General features: G+C 36.6%; 1 protein-coding gene across 1 annotated transcript in view; it reads right to left on the bottom strand.

Moving 5' to 3' along the window:
- ARFGEF1 (ADP-ribosylation factor guanine nucleotide-exchange factor 1 (brefeldin A-inhibited)) overlaps nt 1-20,133 on the bottom strand; it is a 101,075-nt gene that overhangs the window by 62,227 nt on the left and 18,715 nt on the right. The window contains exons 2-5 of the mRNA XM_009335081.1: nt 7,290-7,427; nt 5,737-5,767; nt 1,339-1,495; nt 146-292 (exon numbers count right to left, since the gene is read on the bottom strand). Of these exons, the coding sequence (XP_009333356.1) occupies nt 146-292; nt 1,339-1,495; nt 5,737-5,767; nt 7,290-7,427 (473 nt within the window). The remainder of the gene's footprint in view (nt 1-145; nt 293-1,338; nt 1,496-5,736; nt 5,768-7,289; nt 7,428-20,133) is intronic.

Genomic DNA, 20,133 nt, shown 5'->3' with positions numbered 1-20,133 from the left:
TTTTAATCTCAAACAAACAGGATCAAGAAAATATTTTAAAATTACCATTACATTTAGAAATGAAACACTTCTGCTTTTGAACTCTGAGGCCATGAATATCTTCCTGCTGTCACCATTATAAATACGGAAGTATTAACCATATTACCTTTATTATTTGTAGCTGAACCCCTTCGTCTGTTTGAGGGCCTTGAAAACAGCCACATATTGTCTCAATAATTCTATCAATTAATTTTTTGCCTGGAGCTGTACTGTCTGGAGCATTCCCTGTCAAGTGCCCATATGCTATAAGTTTCTGGAGAGGAGAAAAAAACCACATAAATAAGAGCTTAAAAAAATAAGTCAGCTTTTTGTTATAATAAATAAATTCACTTGATAGCTCTAACTTGCACAGAATAATTAAAACAGTACATTTTACCCCAAGTCTCATAAAACATCAAGGATTTTTTTTTTTAAATGTCCTCCAGATTTATTCAATTTTCACTCAGCAACTGCAATACAAAGTTTGTCAGCAAGCTTAACATTAAAGCTTTTGTTCATCAGTTAACAATGTTTTAAAACAAACAGGATTCTAAAAACTAACTTGCATCACACAAGTCTTCATATGTAGTTAGCACACAAATGCTTTTAATACCAGATAAACCAAGTGCAAATGCTTCCTATTTAAGCTACTAGCTAGTCTTCTGTCTTTAAGTGTTCTATTACCCCACCCCTTTCTCTCTCTAGGTGTTCGATACTTTGAAATGGAATTTATTACAAAATTAACAAAATCCTCTTCCGAACATTTCAGGAATGAGAGTATTTGTAAATCTCCACAGCCCACCTACTTAAAAACAGGCATCATAGTGCATATGGCTGTGAATGTAAATGTATTAATTTAGTTCACTGTTGGGCCACTCAGGTGAAGCAAATGGCTAAATTCCATGCTGTAAACGTCGTTCTGAAAACATTACAGGAGCCTATGAGTTTTGAGAGACTAGATATCTCAAATTGAAAATATTTTACTGCAACTATAAATAGCATAAAATGAATTTGATAATGCTATACCTGCTGTGTTAGTTCAACACAGATATACACATGAAAATAGGTAGTTGTACACTAACATAATAAACCCGATCCAAACATGTAAGCGTGGTAATACATATATACACAAATAAACACACACATGCACTACATAATAAGACATACATTCACCTTTTGTAAGAAATATATTCAATTTGGTTGTGTGTGCAATAAAGTAAAATAATAGAAATATGACATTAGTTGTTACATACAACTGTACTTCTCCTCCAGACCAACAGAATTTTATAGCTGACAGTTAAAGCTCATCTTCATACAGACCTGTAAACAATCTAGAGATGTGCTGACAATCCTGGGGCACTTTGACTGGCATGCCAATTCAAATGGTAGGAAGTATTTGTCCGCTTCAATGAAGCTTGTCTTTGATTTCACAGGTGGAAGAGTGCTTGAACCAGGCTTTGCTTCTCCATGAGGGGGACTAAACAGAATGATTGTATTAGAACGCTGTAAGTGATCACACAAATAGTTCTCACCACCACAATGTTTATGAATGAAATAAAATACCAAGAAAATTAACGTTAGGAAAGGGTAACTTCTATGAAGTTAACACAACAGTAATATGGTCATATAAATATTCTTAACAGCTTTTCTACTTCATCTGTCTCCTCTATAGATCAGGCAAATTGACCCATTTGCACGGTAAGTAGATATTCAGTGCTCCCTGCTGGTTTGAAGGCATAAAGACTTGTCTCCTCCGAAAATAGGAAAAGACTCCCCTTACTTGGTTGGTAAAGGCAGAGGGGAGGAAGGGAAATTCATTCAATATCATTTCCACATTAAATGATAACTCCGAGAGTAGTCTGTTACTACTAGAACAGATAAAAATACAACTTGCCAAAAATTTTAATGACCCTGAAAGTTAAGAACTACTCAACTACTGTATTATGATATGAGTTTGGTTCAGTATTTCAGAGAAAGTACATCTATTCTGGAGATTAAGTCATATCTGAACTTCAGTTCTGGACATACTTGGGGGCGGGGGAGAGAAAAAAACCCCAGAACTTTGCTCTATCTGTGCTTCAGATGACACCACAGAATTTAAGAGGTCAGTGGTTACCAACGTATCTCAGTTGGGCAATATATCTGAAATGACTAACTGTATAAAATTTGAGAAAATTACTAGCTGTTGAAGTTTTATTGCTTACAGCACCTTTAGAAAGAGCATGCTCATTAATACTTAGCTAAAAAGGACAATTAAGAATGGGTAATTTTTCACTAATTTGTGTGCATCAATGCAGTTTGCCTTCGACTCAAAGCAAGATGTTTGGATTTTTCATTTCACAGAATAGCTCACCACCTTTATAACAACCTGATCTAGTTGAAGATGTTCCTGCTCATTGCAAGGGCGGTGCTGGACTAGATGACCTTTAAAGGTCCCTTCCAACCCAAACTATTCTACGATTCTATAAAGCATTCCTGACCTTTTTTGTGCACACATATGTATCTTTACATAAAAGGTAAACTACACCATCTTACACAGACTTGACTTGATAAGTGGTATAAAGAAAACAGAAAAGAGCAGAACTTCATATTCTGTAATGAAGGATTACAAAATTCTTGCAGTAATTCAAACAGATCTTTATAGAACAACTAATTTCAAATCCAGGCCCTATGCATTTTTTGCAAATTAAAGCAGATGCTTCAAGAAATGCAGATGGTAAAAAAAAATATTTTCATGTTGCTGAAGTAGAAGAATGAACTGCTAAGAGCTTATTATAAACCCAAAGAATGAATGCAGTCCCATGCATCATGGAGAAAGCCTTAAACTAACCAATGTGATAAATTATCAATGCTTCAGCTTTTCAAGGAGCAAGGTAGATTGTCCTTGAGAAGATGTTTGGTACTACATTCAAACAGCCCTCCTTGTTCAGGCTGCTTTAAAAGGGCACCTAAATTTTAAGTCTTAATAGTGAATAATTAGTGCTAAGATTCTACTTTCTACTGAATAACTTCTCTTTTGAAGGTTGTCTTTGGACAAAACCCAAATCAGGTAAGTTGTAGAGGAAGTACATGATTCTTCTACATTCTTAAACCTCTCTGAAATTCCTATAAAAGCTTTTCTCTGAGGAATGAAAGGGTGGTATCTCTTGCTCATATCTTATGGCAGACTGTTCTTCATCTAGTGATTTTGTCTACTGATACCATTAAAATTAGGTTAAAAGAGTACTCCAGAAGTAAAACCAGAATTTTTCAGAAACGAGCAGGCCATGATGAGACTCCAAAAATGAAGAGCCCATGCCACAGCGAGCTACTACAGAAGCCTGAAGCTTCTCTTAATTGAAGGTTATAAAAAAAATGCCCAAAATAATAAATAAGGAAGATGACTTATCTTTCCAGAGACAAAGGGAGCATCATTAAGCTCATCACCTTGCTGATGATGGAAGGCAAGGGGACAGCAGGAAGTGGGGAGAAGAAACACCCAAAAGGTCTTTTCTTAGTGTCAGCCAAGAAATTACTTCAGCTGTTTGTTGTTTTTTTTTTTTTCCCCCAGCAGACTGTGAAACCAGAAACAGTCCCTAACAAAACTTTCTTCCACCAAGGGATCTGCCAAGCATGAGAATTATGAAATATGCTGATATTCACAGTTCGGTCATAGAAACAGGCTCAGGTATGTATCAAACAATAAATTTTTAAAATTATTTTCGCAGCTGTGTATTTGCTGTGTTAACAGTTACATAAATCAGCCTGTCCTTTTCTATTCCATTCCCCTCCGCCCCACTACCAAACACCAGTTCTTTTTAAGAAGCAAACAAACAGCAAAACAAAAGAAAGTCTTCCATGCAAAATTTCTGGGAGGTGGAAATGATCTATTTTTCAATGCACTCCAGGTTAACTGTGAGATCAGTTTGCTTGAACAGGGACTGGAAAAATTTAAAGAATTATCACTAGAAGCCCCATGTTAGGGTATTCACAGCATTATTCACAGAAATAAGAAGCTGAAAATAATTCGATAAACTAAGAGGTTTCTCTATTCTAAGGCCTAGAAAAACTATTTTCTACTGCATCTAAAAAATGTGATTCTAAAGTAAGAACAGGGCAAATCCATTCACAGTTACCAAGTCCAGCAATGCTTTCATAGCAGCAAAAGGCTACTGTCAGAATAAAGACAGCACTGAAGAAATCAAAATCTATTTAGATAATTTACATAAGCTGACATACACATTATACCCCAAAAAAATCACAGCTTCAAATATTAACAGGACATAATTTAAGCACCCAAAAGTTCAGAAATGGCTGAACCATACTTGTATACATCATTATAATTCACCTCTCATTAATTTTAGCACATTATTTAACTACAGGATCAGATATTACTTTTCCTTATTCAGTGCTCAGAACAAACACCACTCACCGAATATTTAATGTTAAGAAGTTTTTTCTTATCACTCTTCAAAATGTGGACTTCCGCTTTATTTATACTACTGTAAGTAAAACCTGTTATAAAACCACATTATTACTTTTTGTCTGAGACTGTCTTGTGGTGCTTGGTGCAACATTATCTGAACACTACACAAATATTAAATTTATTTTTACAACCTTACTATGAGTTGATGGTATTGACTTTATTTTGCTGGTGGAAACTGAAGCACAGTGACTCAGTCAGATGCATCCACTAATTTCTACGTGCCCTATTTGTTAAGCTGCGAGACTAAATTGTTCAGCATATTTGATATTAAATTGTCCTTTACATCTTCTGAAACAAATTTTCCACTATCTTCCTTTCCAGCTAGACGTGCTTACATTTTCCAAATCAAAACTTGTAGATCTCGGCTGAAATTCCCAGGAGACAAAAGCACAAATCATTACCAGCCAATTTTGACAGCTGTGGCTTAACTGATTTGCCTAAACCAGAAATTCAGTTATGGGTCTGAACACAGGTCCCCAAGCAGCACTCATCAGCTTAAGCCGTAAGAACACTTTCATCATCAGTTTCACCCACTGATCTGATTCTTTCTACAAGCAGTATAAACAGTCTCCACCACACAGCCCTGACTCATGGTTAGTAACGTACGCTGAATGAGGAAGAAGATCCTGTGGAACATGTAATTAAATAAGAAAAATGGGATTCCACAATTTACCAATACTTAAAAATTTACTTGTTGATAGTGCAAGAGTGCTGAACGTCAATTTTGTCTTCTACCTTCATTTGTAGAGGAATTGCCTCCAGAAATCTACACCTATTCCCTAACAGGGTCCTTTCCACACATTATCTTTTCAGATCATACTAGTCTTCTCCACTCGTTCCCACTTCTTCACCCCAGCCTCCTCCCTTTGCTCACTCAGTTCAAGTCTTTTATTTGCATTTCAGGCTCTTCCCCCTCCTCTGAACCCACTTCAGGATGCTTTTAAGCTCAGGCCCTTCCACCAATACTTCCTGCACCACCCACAAAGTCCTTTTCTAATCCTGATTCCCCATTCCTACCCTCCCTGGCCAGACGGTATCAGCCTGCTCCCTCTAAGCTATCTTCTGCCTCTACTCCCAGGCCTCGTGCCTTGCACTGTAACAGCACTTGTAGCACGTTTCCAGATACCACCAACCTTACAAAATACATTGAAAATGCTTTTCAGAGAGAGCCCGTACTCCCAATGCAGAATAAGCATGGTACACATTTTAAGAAGGTAAAGCACTATTGCTTAATATAATGAACTATCACATACCTTTGCTTTTCTGTTTCAGCCTTTATTTCCTCTGTAAAATGAAACAAAGGCACAGTTATGGAAATGGTATCATAACCACAAATATAAAACTAAATAACTGAAAATTGTTGGAAAGCAAAACTATTTGAAACCAGGATTAGTTCAAAACAGAAAATACACACTTATAAGCCGTTTCATAAGAGCTTCTATTCTTCACCTGCATTGGTTGCAAACTGTATCAAATTTTACTTTATAAATCTATATTCAAAACAATACTTAAATTTGCATCCAGTCATGCCAGCTAAACACCACATCCCTAGAATGTTTCTGCAAGGACATTGGCAAGCTCCTTTCACAGCTCATGTATACAGAAATAATGAGGAAAACGCAAATATTATTAAAACTATTCATCTATCCATAAAGGATACACTGCCTGTTAAATGTGGATTATACAGAAAAACAATAAAGAAACCACTATTGCTGATTCCTACATGAAACCTTGATGACTAATAATTATCTTTGGTTTTAAACACTGTTAGACACCACAGTAATGACTAGAGGGGAGGGAAAAAAGTCTGTAGCCCCTCTATTTCATACTATTTTCAAATATATTAAAACAGAAAGACTAATAGTTTAATGCTGTTGACAAGACATTCTAAATAACTTTTTACAATACAATTTTAAAGTAATTTTAAATTACTGAAACTAATCTTAGGAAATATCTTCAATTTCAAGAGTACGTTTGTCTATATTCTCTCATTATTTAGCACACTTAAATAACAGGAAATAGTTCCATAAAGACTAGGATTTCAAATGTTCTAGGAATACATTCTTGAAATAAAAGGTACAGGAACAAGTATGGATATATATATATGTTTTAAGAAGTAATGTCAGGAAATCCATTCTAATGTCAAGTCCTGCTCAAACATGCAAAACCACAATCAAATAAAACCAGCACTTTACTTAGATTTTTGTGTATAAGCTTTAAACTAGTGGCATGAATCAATTCTGACAAAAAAAAAGAATTGAGTATTTCTAACTAAGCTCCCACGCAGCAAAAGCACACTTGGTCTGTGTCCTATCCCTCATTTACCATTTCACACAGTCATGCTGATTCACTTACATAACACAGGTTCCTAAGTTTGGTATTCAACCACAAATCACTATTATCAAATACGCTTACTAATAAACTCACTCAGCATAAGGAAAAGTTAACATAAGGAGTGCATGTCAACCCAAAATCTAAGTCTTATTTCTGATATGACTGATACTCCTGTTTATCCCCAGTATGACCCTGTGGTTAGCAGGTCAGTGGTTCACCTGAGAAACAGTGAGTCCAGAAGCGGTTCAAATCTGTGTTATCCAGGACTAGACAAAGCATGAAAATAATGCTATATTACAGATATTCAATATTCCTCAGTAAGTAACAATAATAACAACAACAAGTCTTATAGTCAGCAATGTTTCAGGAAAGTATGCCTTATGATGCTTGATCCATGTACTCACTTGAAGAGAAATTCCTGACCAACAGGAAGGAGAAGAAACTCTCTTTCTCCCTTCCAGCATCTTCATACCTTCCATTATTTTACCTTCCACCTTAGCATTCACACCCAGGAAACTCGCCTCCCTGAGATGCTCTGAAGTCTGTCCAACAAACAACATCTGAGCAACAGATACAACTGCAGAATGGCTTCCGAGTTCAAAGTTTCCAACTAAAGCAACAAAACTGAGCAGATTCTCACCCAATACACAACTATTCTGAACACAGAATGAAACACAGTAGACTACAGAAACTAAGGGAATTCTAATGCTCTGCTCGGATAGTAATCCTATTAATGGCAATGACATATTAACAAATTTTTCCTGTAAAATGACACAAGATGTTAAAGTAGTGTCATTAAAAAGGTGGGGGGCAGACACTCAACACAAAAGTAGAAATCATGTCTTCCTGAACTTGAATTAGTTTGAGTGACTCCTTTAAACCCTCTTTTTTATATTAAGTTCTTGTTTAAAATTATTAACACACCAATTTAGAAACCACTTGGTTACATAATTGGAACTTAAGTCACACTAACAAACATTTCTACCATTTTATATTTAAGTTATAATTCAAGATTATAACCCATTTCATGGTATTTAATATAAAGAAAGATGACATTTCAATTCAAGATAAAACAATCATTGTCAACTTGTTACAACACAAATTTCAGATTACAATTTTATCAGATTTTAATAACCTGAAACAAACACAATAGTTTATTTTAACAGTTTTACTTAAGATCACTTAGGTACGGGAGTCTACTGCTCTACTGACAACACAAGGATTTGTGCATTTACAAGTTATTTTATACTTTGGCTGGGGGGGCGGGGAAGCAACAAACAAATCTAGAATAAGAATCAATTCAGACTATTGCTATAAAGAAAGAACAAAGCCTGACAGATAGGCAATCTCCACAAAAAATGCTAAAGCTGGAGAATGACCACTATCAGAGTTTCTCTCTGGAGCTCTTCCATGTACCAAGTGGCAGCGGTAAAGCCCTTCTTAAGTGGGGAAAAACACTCACTATGATCTTCTTTAGAAAACAAAAGTTTGAGAAACTTTTTCTCTTCTCAGAAGAGAAGCAGCAGGAAGGAAAAAAGCAATCAGGAAAAATAAAAACAGAAAGGCTAAATCATTTAAAAAGGATAAATTAAAAAAAGCCTCACAAGAAATCAAGTGCCTTTCATTCTTTTCTAAAAACACCAGAATGCAAAGCTCTGCTTCACATCCAATTCTGGTTGCCCTTTCTCAGCCTCCACCATGCCACTGGAACACTAAACCCCTGAGGCTAACTGCTCCCCTTAGGGAAGGGGCAAATTATAGTGGAGGCTATAACTTGTTCATTGTTCAGAATAGAAACAGTTACGATTATTGATTTAGTGTGAAAATTGCTTAAGGAAGTACAAGTAAGCCAGTTCTTCAGCTCAACACCCCCTCCCTTACCCCATGAACAACATGTTTTTCCAGTAAAAGACAGCTCATGTCCTAAGCACTAATACTCTTCCAGCACTATTCAAAGCAGATGCAACAGCAGGTGAGTGTTCAGGCACCCTAGCTAGTTTTAGAAATTCCAAAACAGTGGTTAAACTGTATGTTTAAATGAATTTACTGAGCTGAAAGCACTGCATGAACAAAGAGAGTCCCTGGCAAACAGACAAACATAAAACAACATTCAGGAAAAGAAAGATCAGAAACAGTGGTTTCACTTTGCACTAACTCGTTTTATTCCTGAACTAAAAGAATGTATCAAACCCAGCTAGCTGTCATGTTGGTGCTACATCAGATTATCTCTGAATTTATTCTCTGCTTTGTAAACTATAACAGTACTTGCAAAGATTACCAAAATAATAAAAAAGGCCAATCAGAGCTGCTTAGAACCCTCATCATGCTACGGACAGTCTAACAAATTATCGCTATTCTTTCTTAAAATACTACAAGAGATTGTCTTCAGAATAGGTCACAACAATTCATATCAGAAAATGGAAATTTTTTGTAATTGAAGGAAGTATACTACAATTACAAAGAAAGAGCTTATGCAAGTGTCAATCTAATTAAATTTATCAGTCTATTAACATGAAAGTATGGATTTTATAACCTTTGTTAAATAAAAACCTAGAAAGGTTCATATAGTAGCTGACATCAATATTTTAGGAGACTAAAATATTTTAAATGGCAGATAAGCACATGGTATGATACCATTACTATGAATGAGGTAGACAGCAAACAAACTTTGCTTTTACCCTTGAGAACAGAGAAAACCTGTTCTCCTTTACTGATTGCTCCCTCTGTTCTCCACGCCAAAACACAAGGTAATCACAGCACAATTTCATCGTCATGTAACAACCACATCCAGTATGAAGCATAGGAAAATTCAAGAAACATTATCAGCAGAAAACCAGATTATAATAAAGGTAACTAACAATTCTCACGATAGATAAATAATCTGTTAATGACAGATGAACCAAAACGCTGATTGATTGATACATTCTTTTAAATGGGAAAAAGTAATCCCTGCAAAACTAAAGATTAGCTAGAAAAGGGAGATGAAGCCAGGCTTGAAAACATACAGCTGCTTCCTTGTTTTGCTCTCCCCCTCTCCAAAATACACATCCAAAACCACAAAGGAGAGGATCCAAGAGCTGGAAAAGCTTATTATCTCACCATCACCATTCACTTTGGGAAGGAAAAGTAAGAGAGGATGTAAGATGCTAGAACAGGGCAAGAAGACTGGAGAAAAGGACTACAGCTTCCAGAGTCTTTCTCTGCATTATCTGGGATGTAAACACAGAATTACTGTGGAAGATAACTCAGATAATTCTATGGCACTGAAAGGATGATGTGCCCTAAACTGAAATTAATTGGGGTACATTTAGTAGTCTTAAATAAAGTGCAGCAGAAATAACAAAATAAATCCTTCCTGAACTCTTTCATGGACAGCTCCATAAGAAGACCTCTTTATAGAGCTCTAACACAGAATTAATGGAAATATATGTGGCTTTTGCACACAGAAGATAGAGCTGATCAGAGAGATGCATTATTTTGCAATTTTACAATGGTATTCATCAACTGTTTCACAAAGCAGGTAAAATGAGCCATGTACAGTAGTTTCAACATAATTTTCCATTTCATCTACACTTGTACAGACCATCAACATTTCAAAGAAATCTCTGAAAAGGTTTAAGACCTTTCTTATGCAGGTGTATTGGTTTTGGCTGGGATAGAGTTAATTTTCTTCATAGTAGCTTGTATGGCCTGTGTTTTGGATTTGTGCTGGAAACAGTGTTAATAACACAGGGATGTTTTAGTTATTGCTGAGCAGTGCTTACACAGAGTCAAGGCCTTTTCTGCTTCTCACACCACCCCACCAGCGAGTAGGCTGGGGGTGTATAAGAAGTTGGGAGGGGACACAGCCAGGACAGCTGACCCCAACTGACCGAAGAGATATTCCATATCATATGACGTCATGCTCAGCAATAAAAACCTGGGGGGAGAGAGGGGAGTTTACCTGCCATTGCTTGGGGACTGGCTGGGCATCAGTCGCCTGGTGGTGAGCTATTACTTTTTTTGCATCGCTTGTGTTTCCTGGTTTTGTTTTGCTTTGTTCTTGCCCCCCCCCCCTTTTTTTTTTCCTTATTAAACTGTCTTTATCTCAAGCCAAAGTTTTTGCACTTTTACCCTTCCAATTCTCTCCCCAGTACCAGCCACTGACCAGCTGCGTGAGGCTTAGCTGCCCGTCAGAGGTAAACCACCAAAACAGGTATCCATAATTCCATTCTCACCTCTCCAACTTTAATTCACTATTTCAGTATGTCATTTGAACACTTTTCCTTACCGTCTTCAGATTGCTCATAGTTTCGACGATGAAAAAAACCCCGCTACTTTCTAGTTTTCTTTTTCTCCCTTTAACACTTAGTAACTAGCTAATCTCATTTGCAGCTATAAATTTAACAGCTTGCCCTGTAATGACAACGCCTAAGCACCAAGGTCAAAATGGGCCAAGCAGGTCAAGCAGGTGCTGTGGACAATACTGTCTTAACTGGTCTATAATGCTGATCAAACTCCAACTTAGAACTAATTCACTGTTTGCCCCACTAATCCGATTCAAAGGATGATTAAACCTTAACTACACTGAAGGGTGTCTCTAATTCCCATTTGAAATTTGTTTATGACTGGATTATTCCCTTGGTTCCTATGCCAACATCCCCCTACATCTGAAATAGACTCTCTCCTCTAGGTTACCTTTAGGTAGTACTTCCTTCTGCTTACCTAAATATGCCACAATATCATGTAAAGCATAAATATTCTATGGTTATACTTTGGCAGAAGTCAAGGATAACATTCGCATCAAATAAGGTATAACTAAATGGTTACACAGGAATGGTACACAGAGCTAAGTTTTACGGTATCAGCTCAACATCAAGTTGTATGTTAGATTACAGGGAAAAGAATTCTTATGGAACTTGCTGTTGGGAAAAGGGCACTATTTACCATAAAATGGAGAAATACTTTACAAGTTCGTTACAAAGTATGATGTGCAGAAAAACCCACACATTGTATTTTTCCATTCTTGCATCAGAATTGTGTTCAAAAACAAGAGCATATTACATTCCCACAATACTGTATTCCAAACAACTGATGTTGCCTGCCAAAGAAGCACATGCGTAAGTCTCAATTCTACAAGGACCTGCACATCTAAAGACTAATATTCAGCGTAAACATGAGAATTAAAGTTTATTTCTCTAACTGAAAATAAATCTATTGGAACAGAAAACATCCTGCATTTTCACTGGGAAAAAAATTGCCTCATGAAAATTACATCCAAAACGTATACGCCTGTTCCTCTGCTCACTGGGGGAGAGGCAGAAGCTACTCTTTCACTTAGTATTGAAAAAAAAATATATATTGGATTTTCCAACTCTTCTTAATGCCAAAAATGTATGCAGATGACTAAAAATCATAACGATATTACAACTAAAAAAAAAGGGGGGGTATTAAATATATAGTGAATTCAAGATAGTAAGCAGCGGCATTTTAAAGAATTTTAACCATCCTGGGTAATCAGAAGGTACAATCAGCCAAAGCAGCACAGGCTGCAATACTCCAAGGGAACAAGTCAACGTTTGGAGATCACATTACTTATACCATAGAAGACTACTGTGAGAAGGAAGCAATTTGAATTCAATTCTTTCAATTTAAAGCAGGTGGATGAGATCCAAGGAACATGCAGTGAAAAGGAATTTAAATTGTATCAATATCTATATTAAAAAAAAAGTGAAATCCTATTAGAACATTAAAGGCTTTGCCTGAATTGAGTTGGCTTGCTTCCTTCCATCCATGTATTCCAGTGACTGTCTCCAATATCATACAAAATATTGTCGCAACGAAGGGATTAAAAAACCCCAAATTTTTCATCATGAACAATACTAAAAACTGTCCTTCTCCATGTCAAGGTATACTGAAACCCTCAAAGACCTAGCAGTCTAAAGGTACTTGTCAATTTAAAACTGTAAGATAAAGTTAGCTGGACTGTAAGTAATATAAAACTAGAAATTCAATATTTATTTGAAGAGAACTTTAATTTACTATATTCCCAACTATGTAATAAGATTATTACATATATGGTGATAGTTTAATTAAAAAAAATTTACCAAGTTTGAACTCAGAGTAGTAAAGCCACATAAATGTGACGGTAATAAAAAATGTCCCCAAAACAATCTCTCCCTCAAAGAGATAAAATTCCAAGCAGATCACACTGAGTAAGTTTTCCCCTAAAACTGTCCTTCTCCATGTCAAGGTATACTGAAACCCTCAAAGACCTAGCAGTCTAAAGGTACTTGTCAATTTAAAACTGTAAGATAAAGTTAGCTGGACTGTAAGTAATATAAAACTAGAAATTCAATATTTATTTGAAGAGAACTTTAATTTACTATATTCCCAACTATGTAATAAGATTATTACATATATGGTGATAGTTTAATTAAAAAAAATTTACCAAGTTTGAACTCAGAGTAGTAAAGCCACATAAATGTGACGGTAATAAAAAATGTCCCCAAAACAATCTCTCCCTCAAAGAGATAAAATTCCAAGCAGATCACACTGAGTAAGTTTTCCCCCAAAAGTGGTTATTAGAATATATTCCTAAATAAATATCCAAAACTTGTTTCTTTTCTTGATGTCTGCTATCCGATAGCTTCAAGCAGTGTCAAAAAGTCTCTTGCCTATTCAGCTAAAGTGAGGAAGTATTAACACCCAGAAGTCAACAACAGACTTCAGAAAAAAACTAAAATAATTAGGTCTAAGGAGTCCAAATAATAGAACTGGAGAAACACACAGCCATTTTCAACTCAAGGTCCTTTACATTCAGACAATGATGATTCAGAGATGATCCCTGTGGGCAACTTTTGCCAAGCACGTACGTCTAAGAAAAAACAGCAAGTTTATGTAAAAATACATGCTGCAAATTTGGCACTTGCACCTAAACATTGTTCCTAACATCTAAACCCCTTACAGGTCTTCCGCAAAGCTGGGGATTTGCTCAGAGACAAACAGTGTCAAGCACACACACTGCATAGAAATTTTCTCCAGGCTTCCAGCTGACCACTCTTCTTGCTCTCACAGAGCCTCTGCCTCACTACTTCTAAACTCTGAACTATTCCAGTTTCAATATATTTTCTCGTGCTGAAGATGTACGGAGAAGAGTAACTAGCAAACTTAGATTATGGTTATTTTCCTCTCCCATTACTTTTTTAACTGTAGCAGTGTAATTAACTTTCAGCAACTTTTAATACATCTATCTTCAACATTAATCCGTATCAGTGTATGTAAATAGTAAACAGACAAAAAATGAAAGCTTTATAAGAAGCCTCATTGGGATCTCAAATTACCATAGAATAATTAAACAGTTTAGTACAATACTGTTATTCCCCATAATTATCAAATCAGGTTGACTTGCCTAAAACTGGTAATAGTGTATGCAAATTCATTAGAGGAAGATAGTACTGAAATGATCAGTTTTTTACGTAGCCTGCAGAAGAAAACACTATGAAAGCTGAAATTGTTCCTTAAATGGAATTCCCAAGATGCATATCATAGCACTGTGTCTTCCTGTAAATCCTATAAACAGCTTTCTCCATCATACCTTCTAGGATGCACAGAGATCTCTCCTCCCTTCCCTCAAATCCTCCTGAACACAGTGACTGTGAGATGGACAAAAAATCCTATCTGTGGGAGTCCAAGAAGAGGCTGATAGCAGCACTGGGCCTTTAGGGGTGGAGTTTTTGTTCTTTGTTTTAATCCAGAAAGCTAACCTAAAGAGAAACAGGATTGGAAGAAATACAGACGCAAGTGCAAGCACATACAGCATCAAAGTGAATTTCACCTGTGTACGTCCTCCCCATTGTAGAATACCATGAGTGCTTGCCCTCAAAATTCCTGAGCCCAGACTTTAGTATAGACCTTCAGTTACAATTTATTTACACCTGTCCTTATGACTGCTGTTATTTGCTGGTTAAGGTCAGTTAACCTTTCGTTCTACTTAGTTTCCTCTATCTGCAAGATTACAGCTCACACAGCTATGGCACATGGACAGAAAAGAGCAAAGCTCCATGCAGACTTAAAGTCACTGCTGTGGCCCTCACGTAGCATTTATGTAATAGCAAATGATTCTTGTACAGACAAACAAAACAACCTTAAGCGTATATTTGAACACTTCCACTTGCTTTCCATTCCGATGTACTACGCTGCTGCAACTTCACATTTACAGGTATTGAAGGAGTAACTAAGGAGGCACAGATTAATCACACTATTTAAGAAGCAGCATTCCAAACAAACAGCAGTTATATTTTGAGTCTGACAACTCTTGATGAACTTCTGTGTAGATCCTCCTTGTTGTGCTCTACAAAATCCTGAAACCCTCTAATCAACTGAAATACTGTCATATCTCAATAGCTTAGAAAACCACGAAGTAGTAACCTTTGAAGCATGCAGAGAAATATTTATGTGTACATACACACAAAGTAAAAAACAAAAGCCACAAATACAAACTTTGTACAGGTGAGGTGCTTCAACTTTAGATGATACTAATCCTCTGAAGAGAGTGCTAATATAAGAAAGGAACATTGTACGTTGTTACTTCCCATGACATATTTTCTGATATGTTAAAGGTCTGCAGCAAATCCTATTGAAGTATTTCTCTACTTTTATATCTGCAATTCAAAAGACAATAACTGTATGTCTGATGGTCCTTACTGGGCATTTTATCTGTGAAGCAATCTTCTCACTTATTCTTAATTTTCTTTTTAGACAGTCATTCATACAGAGCTACAGCTTCTCCTCACCCCTGCTCACAATATAGTATCATTTGGGAATATGCAACTCTGGTGTAAATTCAGAAGCTTGAACGCACAACCTGCCCCCACTCAGCCAACCTTACTACCTGCTCCTTCAGCTCATTAGGTATGACATTTTCAAACAGAGAATCACTGGCAAATCTACTCAAAAGAGGAAAGTACTCCAGTGGCCTCATTCTGCTTAAAATTCAGAATCATTCAATCCAATGGGGTTTTATGACTAGATTTTCTGTAATAATCTTTCTACTTGCTAAACCAAGTCAAGACTACTGTCAAGTTGCTGCACTGACTACTTGGGAGGAAGAGGAGGGGTGACACACATATTGGTCACACATTGCCAAGGATAACTGAATTGTAGTCATTATTAGTAGCATTTATATTCTAACACGTGGCTGAAAAGCTCACTTTCTGCAGCAGTAAATCCCTCTGCTTCCCCTCAAAATTATATGGGTCTCCATCCTTTATTAAATCTACTGCAAACTCCCAGCAGTATCCAAACTTGTGTCTTCACTCCTTAAAGAAATTTCTTATACTTAGATCAAAATCAAAGAATGGAAATAGACTTTTTATTTACATCTTTAAACACAGTTGCAAGAAGAGGATAGCCATGTGCATTTATTTTAATCAAGCAGGGCATACCTTTCAAATACTTTGTTCCAGCCTTTTTTGATACCGCCTCCCACTACCCCCATATATTGGTTTCACACTCAGCACTCATGCTGAAAAGGTGCATTAATATACAGGCAATTTGGTTGCTTACCAAATACATACTCACCCAACCAGATTATAGAAAGGATCTTGCCTAAGTTTTTTCAGTTTTTTCAACTGCTTATTGAAAAAAGCACAGTTTTCCAATATGCTTTAATCCAATCCAGCTGAGGGTGACCACCGAAAAAGGTGGTTCCTCCTATTCCATGTGTCTCTTCATGCTTATTTGCACACTCCTTACACAATCACTGTCAAGGCACGAAGTTTAAATAGCTTGATACTTTCAGTTCTCCTTGGGTCAGTGAGCTATTTCAACTCACTGTAGAGCTGCATGATCACGAGTTGCCACACCTCATGTGTGTCACATGTTTCAGAAGGGAAGAGCTAGAACAGAACTGCCCATTGCAGTGGATGCCCACAGGTGCACTGGAATAAATATACTGCAAAACCATATGAAGTTTACCCACTACGTTTCATCAACATTAGTATTTTTTGTAATGAAGTAAGTTTTGCAAGGACAATAACGTTTCTTTATCAGGTAAGGAGGGGAAGCCTGCAGCTGTATATTCCTCTTCATATTCACAATGTGCATGGTGCTTTCTGACCCTTCTTTCTCATATCGTATGTTAAAATTCTTGAGAGCTGTGTAAATCCTGATTCTAGAGGCCTCAACCCCAGCATATAAACACAGCAACAGCTGTCCAAATAAAGAGGCAGGTAGCACAACATTTTGAAAACAGCATAAGCTAACTTCACTCAGATTATTTTTATTGCTTTTTTGTATTTTTTGGTGCTTAAAGAAAGTAAGCCGCGTATATATCCTATGCAAACAGATGAGTCAACTACTACTTAGAACAAAGACTACTCAGCAAGAAAAACTGAGAATTGTTCAATGTGTTAAACGGCACAAATCTTTTTGATACTTAACATCCCTTTCCTCCTGATTGCATCATCTATATTATGCCAGTACAACTCTCTGTGCATGCCTGCTATAAAATTGCAGAGGGACCTTACCAGTTGAAAAGTAACACTGAATTAAGAAAGTAGAAGTTGAAGTTTTTAATGTAAAGTTTAAAACTTTTTTTTTTTAAATATGGATCAGTTCCTTCATCTGGTTTTACCGTGTGGCTAAGGGTAGGATGGGGAAGAAAACACTTTAGCCAGGATTACTGCTACTGCTAGGGAAATATGGGGTGTTAATTATAACAGACTGGAATCACAGAAAGAACAGAAAATTAAATTCAACTGGAAACATGAAAAACGTGTGTCAAGGGAGGTAATTTATTTCTTTACTAAAGAATATATGGGCGGAAAAAACACTGCAGAGAAACAACCAAATTAAGACAGACGCCCTAGAAGAGTCTGATAAAAGGACATACTACAATTATTCAGATCAGAATAACTGTAATTTACAGAAAAAGCAATTTTACCAACTGAGTGCAACAAAAAGGTTGTTACCAACTGTCTCTCATGAAAATACCAACATGCTGGACTAAGAAAAGCATCGCAAGTCTTTGGAGACAAAAAAAAACCCCAGCTTTTCTGCCTCAATAATTGATTTTTCAAATATTCTTGCCGAGAATCATAACTGCCATCTAAGTAACCCATAACAAGGTAAAAGAAACTAATTACCAATTATAAATTCCATAAAATAGGGACAATAATTAGCATAATTCTTTATAGAAGTGAGACTTTATATTTACATCCCCTCTGTCACTGCAACCCAACAGTACAAAGCACTCCATATGTGTGAAGTTCCTGAAAGTACCTGTAACTCCACTGGGAAGAGTTCGGAATCTACTCATTGAATTCAGTTTCAAATTGGGGTGGGGGGTGGGTAAGCCTTGAGGGATGACAGAATTTAATGGTTTGAAATAGTATGTAACTCCTCTGGTTTCTCTAGAACAGCTCGTGCAAGATAACCAGACTTTCCCCTCCCCCCCACCCTGTATTGTTTACCTGATTCAACTTATGGGACACATTACTTTCTCAGCATAATCACCAAAGAGAAAACAGAGTGAAAAATCAGGACAGACGGAAATTCTTAATAGGATGTATTGAGGAGAGACTCAATACATCCAGTCCTCCTCTCTATCCATTTTCTCCAATGTTCACTAGCTCATTTGAGTGAGTATTTGCTTCAGTCAGCAGAATTGTAGCTTGTACTGTATGTAAAAGCAAGACTGCAGACACTCTCTGAGCATGGTGGGCTTACACTTCCTCAAATCCACAAGGAAACCAGTAGCTCTGTTGTTTAAGATTGTGAAATGTGTTTGCCCAGTTCTAGAGACGATGAATCATTAATAACTCTTAATTTGCCACAGCAGCTTGGTATGTTGCCCTCTGAAATTCAGAGAAGTCCAAAGCAGCCTCAGTTCTTCTGCTGCAACCTTTAAGAAATTAACTTGGATCTAGGTCTTTATATTTTTCCCTTTTGAGTCCTGAATATAAAATAGCTATTTCAGATTCATAGTACAAAGCAGAAATTTAAGACTATATATCTCTTATTTTTATATATATACACACACACAACATCTCCACATATAATGTGATTTTCACTCCCTAGATCTAATCTATAACTTGAAGAGGAAGTTTTAATTCAGCAGAACATAGGAAACACCACAAGCATTTAACTAACAGTTTGTATCAGAAGATAGGTCATGACTGAAATTGCAGTCAGAATACCAATATATTTCCAGCCTCTACCGCTGTTTCAGACATCCTGATAAACTTGTTATGGAAAGTACTCCTATCTAATCAAACACAACATAGATTCTTTTTATTTTGAAAAGTTAAAATTGAATCTCATGAATACAGGCGAATAAAAGAATTGATTATGTATGATATTTCTGGTGAAAACTATCAGATATGAAAGAAGTGTGGCATCATTTCTTACAAAGAAGGCAAGCTTGTGGTAATGCACATTATGCCTCTTCATGTCAAGTTGGGCCTTCCCCCCCCTTAACAGAGTAGGTTAGTTTCCCTGATTTTTAAGATCAGAAACTCAAGCACATCCCCCATACTCTGCTTGGAAAAGTGTGAGTTTCTGCAAAATACAAAGATGACAGAAGCAGAAACAAATTTTGCTGATACAAAATTACATTTGAAATCGGAAAAGCATTTTCAATCAAATCATTTCAAACTGTCTGAAAAAGCATATCTGAAATTGAATATATCCAGAACACAATCTTGCGATTTGTAACTCAGCTGAAAGGACACAATGAGCTTCTCTCTGAAGATCATCCTTAAGTCTGACCTTTAAGTTCAAAGCAGGCAAACATAAGCAGCCCGACTCAAAAACACAAAGACCTGATATAGTAAGATATTATCTCACCCCTCTGCAATATAATTGCTGGATTCTTCCACCATATCCACCCCTGTAAGAGAGAAATTTCTGCACAGTCTGATGTGCCACTGCCTATTTGTTACCTTTGGTAATATCTAAACAATGAACAGGCCACCCAGAGAAGTGGTAGAGTCTGCCTCACTGGAATTACGCTACTGCTTGACAGGGCTCTCAACCTAATCTAAGGCCCTGCTTTCAACAGATGATCTCCATAGGTCCCGTTCAATCTAGACTTCTCTATGACTTGACTTCTGTTACACACGAACATCTCTTCAGTATTCACTTACAGTCAAACAATGTGGTAAATAAAAGGCTTAACAGAAACAAGTCTCTTAGGTATCTGAGTAACTCTTAAAATTTAATTAACATTTTTAATTGTTTCCATTGGCAACTGAAAAAGCATCCCAAACATTCAACAGAACCTACATCTAGAAACACAAAATGTCTCATTCAAGGTAGGACTCGGTTTGATATAC

The sequence above is a fragment of the Pygoscelis adeliae genome, unplaced genomic scaffold, assembly GCF_000699105.1.
Source record: "Pygoscelis adeliae isolate BGI_AS28 unplaced genomic scaffold, ASM69910v1 Scaffold101, whole genome shotgun sequence".
In the NCBI taxonomy this organism is placed as follows: domain Eukaryota; kingdom Metazoa; phylum Chordata; class Aves; order Sphenisciformes; family Spheniscidae; genus Pygoscelis; species Pygoscelis adeliae.
The sequence above is the reverse complement of the archived record's forward strand: the minus strand, read 5'-3'. Positions and strand labels throughout refer to the sequence as shown.